The following is a 10,689-nucleotide window of genomic DNA, read 5'->3' on the forward strand; positions in this document are numbered from 1 at the left end:
CTCTAAGGTCACCAATCAGGCTGGGCCATTCATGACATATTGGAAGATTAGTTGAACTGGTTAAACACAGACACTATAATACAGGTTTCACTGATTGAAAATCGTTGTTTTTACACATTTGCCGAGGTAATATACCGGCTTGATTTCTCACACCAATTTCCCCTCTTGAACCCTACACATTTGGGGTGTTCATTTTCATGTAAATGCAAATTGATGGCATCGCAGTACCAGGGGCGGGACTTAGAAACTTTTGTCGGGTTTAAAAAACATGTGGGCAGAAAAATAAAGAAGCCCAAAATAAACAAAAACACATTTGGAATATGCAAATTACTTTAAAGAGGTCTACTCTCCGTGTGTAGTCCCGCCTACTCCAATGAACCAAGAAAGCCGGCTCCTTGACAAAGGTAGAATATACCCCCTAGGTTTTAACCAAGCAAGACATTGCCTGGCTAAGGCAAGACCTTGCCTGCAGGGTGTGCCATGGACCTATAGACTTTATAAAATGCCTATAGAGTTTATAATACAGGTTTAACTGATTAAACATAGACTATAATATAATACAGGTTCAACTGACTTTTGATATGTGTACATTGATGAAAACTATGGCAGGCTTCTGGCAGAACGTGTTTCCCATTCAGATTTTGGGTATTCCTGACATCGGCAATCCTGATGATCGTTAGATTAGATTATTGCTTGCCCTGGATACAGGTTTATTTGTGTTTGGTTCATCTTTAAGGCGTCTATAATTCAGTTGATGCTCTTGTTTCAGTCTCTTCATCAAACTCATTTTTCTTCTGTTCCCGCGTTCCCATCCTCTGCTTCTCGTTTGTTTCTTCATCTCTCTGTCTTTCTGTCTTGCCTCAGACGAGAGGGAGGTAGGGGAAGAGGAGGAGTCTGGCAGGCAGGTGGTGGAAAACAGCCAATCAGAGGAGTCCCTGCAGCAGAAAGGGGAGGAGGAGGAGGAGCAGCAGCGTGCTGAAGAACCAATGGAAGAAGCTGGATCGGAGGAGGCTCCTAGCGAAGGCCAAGAAGCAGAAGTACAAGCGTCAGATCTGCAGTGAGACTCTTAACGATGAACCCCTCTTCTCCCAGGTTGTGAAAGACAGGGAATCTGTTGAGGCGTTGATGATGACAATTATTGTGGGTGATGCTAATATTCTTTAGTTCGCTTCTATCCAGCCATGTTCATATATAACAGTCATACTCAAGTAGCGGCCCGCGGGCCTTTTGTGGCCCGCGGGGTGTCTATTAATGGCCCTCGAGCTGTTTTGAAAAGTTTTTTTAATTATAAAAATAAATAAATAAAAATAAAATCGTGCTGGGCGCTCTTATTTTGAAACCGCGCGCCGCGATCTCAATACGAGGCTGGGGGTTGCAACGATAAACAGATAGCACTCCAGCCCACAGGCCGCTCCAGCCCTCCCAAACTCGAGGCAGACAGTCCATCTCAGCAGCAGTCAAGGCCGATTTAGGGTCGTTTTAGACGCAGAGACGTAAGCACGTAATTTACACAAGGGACTTGTTTTAGACAAGTTTTGATTTACGGTTCCTTTAAGGTTCCTTAAGGATTGCGCGTGTTGCAAGGGGATTCTCCGCCAGAACAGTAGGGGGAGCAACGAACGAATCTGTGGGCGTGGAAGTGGAAATCGCTGGCTTGTTTATATTTATAATTATCATAATTCATTCTTGTGTTTTCTTCTTCTCCTTCTTCAAAATTCTTCATTCGCTTCCGTCACAGCCTTTTAAAAATGGCGCTATTATGCTGTAAAACTGGAAATGTGAGACTCCTGAAAGGATGTGGTTAGCTGGCCAATCACAGTCTTTGCGAGCTGCGTAGGGCCGTAGTGTTTTAGTCGCATAGTCAGGAATTTTGGCCGACGCACTTAAGCACGTAAGGGGGGATATTTTACCGCGCAAGGGGGGGTTATGTATCTTACGTGCTTACTAGGGCTGTAACGATACGCGTATCAAACCGAAAATCGCGATACTCAAAGCCACGTCGGAATGAAGCGGCCACCGATTATTGACAGGATGGGTACTTTATTCTACCGGACTCGTTCGCTTCTTCACTAGACACACGCGCTACCGCTCGCTCTCCTCGCTCGTCCACTCACTCGCTGACGTCACTCACACACGCATACGCACACTGCCATTCTCGCGCACACACATAGCTACTCGTAACACTATGCCTCGTTATTGCGACGTTCATGTTTTTCCTCATCTATTGAAAGTTAGGCTATTAAACATGTTGCATTCTATACGGCCTGATTATGTCATTATTTAAGCTACATAGCCTAATAAGAAGCGCTAATAAGGATATTTGAATAAACCAACCAAACAGTTAAAGGGGCCCTATTATGCCTACCAGCAAAAAGCATCCTCCAACTGCAATCTTTGGTTATTTCTTTATTAATTTAGCTATACTTTCATAGTATTCTTTCGGTTCAAATCTGTTCAGTGTTCCAAATTATTTTTTTATTAAATGTTACATTAAGATAATTGGTATTTAAGTGTTGTTTAAATAAAATGCTTTTTAAATTTAAAAGAATCGTGGGATGTATCGAACCGTGGGTCAAAAATCGTGATACAAACCGAATCGTGAATTTGTGTATCGTTACAGCCCTAGTGCTTACGCGTTACGTCTAAAACAGAGCATATATCGGCCTCAGTCACACGTATACCGACCGGCCACAAAAAAAAAATTTGTGGCCCCTCATCATTTCTACTTGAGTACCCCTGATATATAATATATCATTGGCTTCTTATTGGCTAGACTTCTCAAATAACAAATGCCAGTAAGGTTCTTCATAGCACATATCTAGATGACTACTAGGGAGTCGGCCAAGGAACAGTGGTAACTATGGTTTAGGCTACGATGGTTTCTGCCCATCAGAACGTGGTTTTATAGCTCTTAGAATTGATCAAAATATAGAATGCAACATAGCCAACTATAGGAAAAACAAGGATTTTGGTTGGCCATATTACAACTTCAGTATATAATGTATTATCTCCTGCAATAGTGCAACTCTATTTCCCTTACAAACTGAGGCCTTGTCAAAACAATCCTGCAAAGGTATTTCTCTGTCTGTTTTTTTTAAAGGGATTCCTTCTAGAAAATCTCTCCTTCCAGAAGAAAAGGTGCTGATCAGACATACGAACTGAGGAGCATGTCTCAGAGGGCTTCTTCTTCAGGTGCCAGTCCAACACATGATGAAGGCCATTCTACCATGGGATTCAACTCAACTAAACACAACTGTAGTCTACCATTGTTTGTATGTTTTGGCACGTGCACTATGAGTGAACCAACAATAGATGAATACACAGCACACTTTTTCAAGCTTTGTTTTCACAGTCGCTTTAAACGCAGAGTAATGCTACCATGTTTCAGTACCGTAAACACGTTAACCGGGCCTGAAGTCATCATCGGATTGGAATTCTTTGTTGGATAATTGACTACTATTTGGGGTTTGAAGGGGTACTAGTAGGGGCTGCCATTGGGGTACCACGCATACTATGAATTATTTATTGTATTTATGCTATTTGTATAGAATATGTAGCATATTCTGGAACATTGTTCTGATTTCTGATTAGTTTTAAGATATTTGATATGTTGACTATAGCATGGGCTTGCCTTAACGATAATTTAAAGTAACTGCAAAGTAGAATTATGTAATCATTGTCTCACTTTATTTGGATCTTAAACACTATATTTATTGCAATCTTAATTAAATCCTCACATTGTGTCTGAGGGCGATACTTATGATGTGACCCGAAGGAGGACATTGGTTTATGAGCTAGAAGTCATGAATAGAACGGTCTCCATCCCGTCTACCAAAGACTCCAACAAAACCCTCTGTTAACCAGATGGTCAGGTTCAACTGATAAAAATAATCAGAGAGGTAAATACCACTAGTTTGGACCTATTCCTGTGTGACGCACAGAAATGGACATGCACGACAGAATACTGAATACTAAAATGTGTGCCGGTTTTTTCTGTCAATTTATTTCTCCCATAATCAGAATGTAGGATCCTGTTATGGTCTTGTCAACATAATATAACATCAATCCATATGTACATATTATCTTGCGTTTTAAAAACTTTGTGCATGTATTTGACGATAGGCACTAAGATCACCCATATCCACAGTGTAACTCCAGTACCTACTTTTCATCTGAAATAAGTTTATTAAGGGGTTTCTTTTGAGCTAATTAATCTGCTTTATCTAAACCAGTCAGTTTATGTCTACAGAAGCCAGCTGATCTTCATCATACTTGTACATTGTTTTCAGACACTTTCTGAAAATATTATTTAATTGATTTAGAAATGAGTCCTATTCTAGCTATTCTAGGTGATTTTACTCTAAAGAACAATTTACTCTAGGCTACATGCATCCAGGATTCCTGCATGTAAAGAGTCTGCCACTGAAACCAGTCCTGGTGTGAGAGGGTTGGGTGACGCTTTGTATGTACGCTTTTGTTTGTTAGCAAGCATTACTTGAGGCTTTTTAGCGTTATAGCAGTCACTGTTCTAGCATATAGATATTCTTTCAGATAACCATTATTGTTCTGATTGTTTTGGTTGGCACCTTTTGCAGTCCCTCTGTGTGCCTTGGCTGCTATATGTGTTTACATTGTTTATTATTTTAGCACTAATGTAAAGCAGATTACAGTCGATTTAACCCTGATGGCAATGTTGGCCTAATTATTTATCAAAACGCTTTTTAAGCTCTCCAATGCCATGTCTGTTGAATTAGGTTTTCAAGCATATGACTGCTTTTGCACTTTCAGTATTTTACCAATTCTGGATTTACTGTGTTTGCCATCAAATACACTTTGGAAACATTGCAATTGATATAGTGTCATGATTTTGTTATTGGTTATTGCTGTAGCCCTTGTGGGGATGTGTATTTTGTAATGGTATCATCTTGAGGGTACTAGGGGCCTCTGCGTGGGGGGTGCGACTACTTCCATGGGGTGCTGGTGATCAGGCGATCAATCTGAAGGAAAGCACATACTGTTGGATTTACACATTACTTTATTTATTGGAACTTATTTTATTACTTAACTTTATTTTATACAGTACAGTATATACTTTTTTTATGAGATGCATACAAACAGGAAAATACAGGCACCTACAAAGGGTACGGACACATGGGGATTTAACAGACTCTATAGTTCCACCCATTCATGTTTTTTATAGATTTCTATAGGCCGGGAAACTCAATCAAACCATGCCTCAATGTGTCAACAATGTGTAAACAAGTAGAAAACAATCCAATAATATAATCATATGATATGCCAGAATAACACTAAGTCCTATGACTTAGTGCTGGTGATTAATGAAGTAGATATTAATGTCATATCATCCATATGGGAAGACGTATTGGTCTGTCTAACCAGGTCCCCCAAAGGCTTCGCTTGTCTTAGCTAAGTACAAGTCAATGGATATATGTTTGGTTCTTCATGACCTGGACTTAATCAGCAAAATGAACTGCATCATACACAAAAATATGTGTTTTATGAAACGGGTGAAATGCAGACTCGGAAGGAGTCCTTCTCTGTGTATCGGGCTCCATATGCAGGTGGACCACTCCGCCTTCAGAGGAGGCGTGCTCACTACAGTGTGTTGAGCTCGATGAGCCGTCCAGCGAACACCCCAAGCGTGCCGATGATGCACACAGCCATGAACACGCACAGCAGGATGTGGTCCAGCACCATGGCAACGAACTTCCACTCCTCGGCCGCCTGGAGTGGTAGGGGACTCGGGGTCAACAACAGGCCACGCCTCGACACATGCAAGACCACTGATTCTGAGCAATATGGATATACAATCCATCTGGTCATTAATACAAGGTTCTTATGGATTATCCTCAGTTATGTTAGTATTGTACACATAAGGGATCACTGTCCAATACCTAGTGCTCCAGTCTAACGCTATAACAGTATACTCTGCATTGATCAGACGATTATTAGTACTTGAGAGGTGGACGAAAATGGCATTGAGCACAACATAGGACGAAGTGCAGCACTCAATCCTTTGAAAACTTATTTTGTTTATTTTCAAGATTTGCTGAATTTTTGGTTCAAAGGTTGCCAGGTGTTTCCAGCAGGTTGTAAAGTTGAAAACCAATAGCATTTATGCAGGCATCATTACATTGATGCGCACCCAGTTTAGTTTGTTTGGGTTTTGTCTCGACCATTTACATACCTCAAACAAAGTGCATATCCGGAAGCGTGAAAAATTAACTCACTGTCACCTCACCTGCAACCGTTCAGTGCTGCACTCTGGTGCAATGTTTGAAAATGAAAAATTAATTAAATAAATTTCCCTTTTAACATTTTGACCTTTGTTCTAACAATAAAGGATAGGTATGGCTGACTGAAGATGCAGTATGGACTCACGTTGTTTGCCTCCTCGTCTGACTTCATGGTCTCTGCGATGTAGCTCACGCCCTCGATGGCGCTGCGCACTTCAGGGTTCTTGGTGATTGGGGAGTTCAGGGGCACGTTGGTCGGGGTGGGCTTCCCTTCAAACAGGAAAAGGGTCAAAGGTTATAGTGGACTACGGAGTCTGCTTACACTTTTAGCATAGCACCCGTGTGTTTTAGCATGTTTACATGGCAAATGTGTGTTTCAACATCAGAATCAGGGTTTAATTTACAGACTGTGTGGGTGTTGTGTTTGGTGTAGACCTGAGATGTCCATCTCAATGGGGAAGAGCCTTTTCTGGCGGATATCCTGGCTCGGTCTCTTCATGGTGGAGAAGAACATCATGTTGGGGATGGTTTGAATGAACACCAGAGAGAGAGAGAGAGAGAGAGAGAGAGAGAGAGAGAGAGAGAGAGAGAGAGAGAGAGAGAGAGAGAGAGAGAGAGAGAGAGAGAGAGAGAGAGAGAGAGAGAGAGAGAGAGAGAGAGAGAGAGAGAGAGAGAGAGAGAGAGAGAGAGAGAGAGAGAGAGAGAGAGAGAGAGAGAGAGAGAGAGAGAGAGAGAGAGAGAGAGAGAGAGAGAGAGAGAGAGAGAGAGAGAGAGAGAGAGAGAGAGAGAGAGAGAGAGAGAGTGCATCTGGGTTTATTTGTGTGGGGGGTAAATGTTTTGCTGTATATGCACATTTCCGAGCTGTACCTTGCGGACCCAGTGGGGCATGGTGTGAGTGCTGGGCGAGCGGTGGTGGGTGTTGATCACGATGAAGGTGACAATGATGGAGGAGATGACAAAAACCATGGTGAAGAGCATGTACTTCCCGATTAGTGGCACGGCGCTGGACGTGGACGGGATGAGCTCCACGATGACCAGTAGGAACACGGTGAGAGAGAGCTGTACCGAGATAGACAGGGTCATCTTCTCCCCTGAGAGAGAGAGAGAGAGAGAGAGAGAGAGAGAGAATCACCAGAACACGGTGAGGGAGAGCAGCACCGAGATGAACAGGGTCATCTTCTCCCCTGAGAGAGAGACAGAGTCACCAGAACAAGATGAGAGAGAGAGAGTCACCAGAACACAGTGAGAGAGCAGCAACGAGATGGAAGGGGTCATCTTCTCCCCTGAGAGAGAGAGAGCAGCACCGAGATGGACTAATACTAAATGCCTACTTCAGACCCCCCATGATAAGAGGCACTGAGGTTTTTTCTACCTGTGTCGCAGATGTTTAATTGGGGATATTGATTTTCTGCTTTACTTTCTTTGGGTCTTACTTTTTATTATTTTATTATTTATGAAAATACAATGTCCTCGCCAAGATGTGGGAATAGTCCATGTGGAAAAGAAAGTCACATGTAATTTCAGCAAAAGTGCAGGCTGGAAATGTTTTTCTTGCATTTAGCCTGTAGGGGTCTGTGCAGCCTTGGCACCTCCCAGGTAATATAAGGCCAGGTGTGTGTTTGTCAGACACGGAATGTCAAGGGAAAGAGGCGGTAGTTTAAAAAAGTCTTTCGACCGTGCATATTAAGCTTAGTTTGTTACTATTTAAGTGTACTCTTTACTTATAAAGGTTTTCAGTTTCCCAGTACCATTTTCTTAATTTAGAAGACAGTTTGGTGAATTTTTGTATGTAAAAATAAACACAATTTCTTTTTAAAGTCGCGAGTTCTTGAAATCTTTGGAAGCAAGTCGAGCTAACCTCATCTTCTGTACCCATGGTCCAAATGAAGAACGGCCGAGACAACCTGCGTTAACCTAACTGAGTCTGTTGGAGAACACCTCCCTACCCGAGTCTGGGCAGCAGATTTAAGACCTCTACCTGAGTCTGTGGGTAGAAGACCTCCCTATCTGAATCTGTGGGTAGAAGCCCTCCCTACCTGAGTCTGTGGGAGAAGACCTCTCTACCTGAGTCAGTAGGCAGCATGTAGAGGACCTCCTACCTGAGTCAGTGGGCAGGTAGAAGACCAGGCCGGTGAGGAAGGAGAACAGCATGCAGGGGATGATGACGTTGACGATGAAGTAGAGCGGCAGGTGCAGCATGAGGAAGTGGTAGGTGATGTCCAGGAAGGGGCTGTTGGGGCAGCAGGTGTAGTACACCCAGTGCTTCCAGCCACGGTAGTCCTTCAGAACCCACTCCCCTGACTCCATGAAGTTGCTCAGGTCTGGCCTGTCACTTTCCTGAAAAAGAAGATAGCGATGAAAGGCCTGATGATAACTTTGTATTTGTTATAGCCTTTCAGATGTTTTTTTTAATACTGATACAAAATAAAACCAATTGAGACGCAGTATCAGTAAGCAATGAAGGGCTTCAAGAACAGACAAGAAAAACAAGCTGTTTTGTTACGAGTAAGAAGTTTAATGTTACAGGTAAAAAATAAATGCTTTATATTTAGTCAGCATTACATAATAACCGTATTGGTCCGAATATAAGACGTTCCTTTATCCACTCGAAATAGTTCTGAAAAAGTCGGGTTGTCTTATATTCGGGGTCTAGTATTCAGAGCGCAGCTTCTCTTCTTCGCCGCTCCCATTAAATGTCAATACACATTCGTGGCCCCAGGTGGCGCCAAAAAAATTGGTTCCGGGAAGAAGTTGTCCAGCGTCCTTAACAACAAGCCCGTTACCGGTGTTTAAATATGGAAAGACAGAGTAACCATTTAGAGACAAGTGGCTCAAAAGTGGGTCAGGTCAATCAACAACAGCGGAGGAGCTATGATGCCAATTTTAAAATAATGGTCATCAATAAGGCATGAGTCAAGTAACAACTGACAAGCTGCCAAGAAGTTTGGGGTCACGGAGTGTAACGTAAGAAGATGGCGAGCACAAAATCAACGTCTCAAAGATGCCAACAGTCAGCGCAAATCTGGTCTGCAAATCTTTTTTTCTAAATGTTTTTGTTGAACACGGGGAGTCGTCTTATATTCAGGGTCGTCTTATATTCGGACCAATACGGTATGTGTTCCAGGAATAGGAATTTCCTATGCGTTTCTATTCAGGACGCGTTCACTTTAAGGCGCATGGTTCTAATCGCTTGACTCCAGGAAGTAAACTCGCATCTAGCTGGTTCAGCGCTTCGTTCAAATCTGTTAATCCATAACAATTTAATCGAATCCGTCAAAATCTTGTGCTTTACATAGCATTGTTGGTATGTATTCTTTGTATTTTGAATTAATTTGAAAGTACTCATCACTATTTTGACGTTAGTGTAAAGTTTTTATAGTTTTCATCTCAAGATAGTTCAAATGTACTACGGCTACACAAATACCATGTTAGGTCACACGTGGGTCATTTGACGACGATAATAGTGTTGTAATGACCAAAAAGAAGGTTGTTTTCAAGTTAATATTCTTCATTATTTGTTTGAGATGAGTACAAATGAGATTTCAGATTTCTCTGCCTTTTTATTCGTGAGTTGTGTTGCAGTTTCACCTTTTTCCATGTGCTTACAATAAACCTGTGGAAGTGAGAAATACATCTGCGGAGTCTTGGTGTTTTGGGAAAGAGTTTAGCTGGCCGTCAGGGTATTAGTAGACATGCCGAGGACGGCACAGTGAAACAACGGCTATAGAGCAAGCGAGATAAAGCAGAGAAAGTTGGAAGCCAACCGACATGACGTTGTCATACCCATCCAGTGGACGATCAACGGAGCATTCTCTACAGTCAAGTGCTACAGAGGAGAGTTCGCATGGAAGTACAGCAACACAGGAGAACCCCCACAGCGCATTGTTAAGGACACACTCACAAGTATTTTGTTCAGAGAGATCAAGTTCATCATCAGCGGGGTTTGCAGCAGTCAGAGCAAGAGCAAAAGCCGAAGCAGCAAAGGCACGGCTATCCTATGCTAAAGATGAGGCTACAACAAACTAAGTTGGTAGTGTCTTTAGAAATGCTCAAACATAAAAAAGAGGCTGCAGCAGCCGTTGCTGAAGCAGAGGCATTTGAAGCTGCTCCTGATGTAAAGAGTTAGAGACATAGTTGTGACCTGAACATAGACTCTGTTCCTTTAGAAGCCTCACAATGCACAAAGCAGTATTTGCTTGATCAACTTAAAGAAAGGGATTCAGAATTACAGTCATGTGATAACGGTGACACACGGGCAAAGACAGCGCCGGTCCCTAGCCACAACGTGTAACCTCCACCACTAAAGCCTGAAGCTAGTCCTTTCTATCCACATCAGAACAATACTGCTCCACATTGTCTTGTCTCACAGCAGCCTTACACCAGCGCATACGAGGACACTCACGAGCCAACAGGTTCAGGTTGCCTGGAGATG

The 10,689-nt window shown here is 42.5% G+C and overlaps 2 protein-coding genes across 2 annotated transcripts in view; one reads left to right on the forward strand and one right to left on the reverse strand.

Moving 5' to 3' along the window:
* Window positions 1-4,852, forward strand: part of LOC115559767 (endoplasmic reticulum junction formation protein lunapark-B) — a 44,558-nt gene extending 39,706 nt beyond the window's left edge. Inside the window, exons 12-13 of the mRNA XM_030378830.1 lie at window positions 865-1,057; window positions 3,101-4,852. Coding sequence (XP_030234690.1) covers window positions 865-1,057; window positions 3,101-3,113 — 206 coding nt within the window. The 3' untranslated portion in view covers window positions 3,114-4,852. The remainder of the gene's footprint in view (window positions 1-864; window positions 1,058-3,100) is intronic.
* Window positions 4,853-5,105: 253 nt separating this feature from the next.
* On the reverse strand, window positions 5,106-10,027 carry LOC115559739 (acetylcholine receptor subunit alpha). The gene is made up of 6 exons (XM_030378799.1): window positions 10,022-10,027; window positions 8,357-8,594; window positions 7,126-7,348; window positions 6,693-6,799; window positions 6,403-6,527; window positions 5,106-5,745 (listed from the first exon to the last, which is right to left on the reverse strand). The coding sequence occupies exons 1-6, from the start codon at window positions 10,025-10,027 to the stop codon at window positions 5,617-5,619; spliced, it is 828 nt and encodes a 275-aa protein (XP_030234659.1). The 3' UTR covers window positions 5,106-5,616.
* Window positions 10,028-10,689: the final 662 nt, after the last annotated feature.

The sequence above is a fragment of the Gadus morhua genome, chromosome 15, assembly GCF_902167405.1.
Source record: "Gadus morhua chromosome 15, gadMor3.0, whole genome shotgun sequence".
NCBI lineage: Eukaryota > Metazoa > Chordata > Actinopteri > Gadiformes > Gadidae > Gadus > Gadus morhua.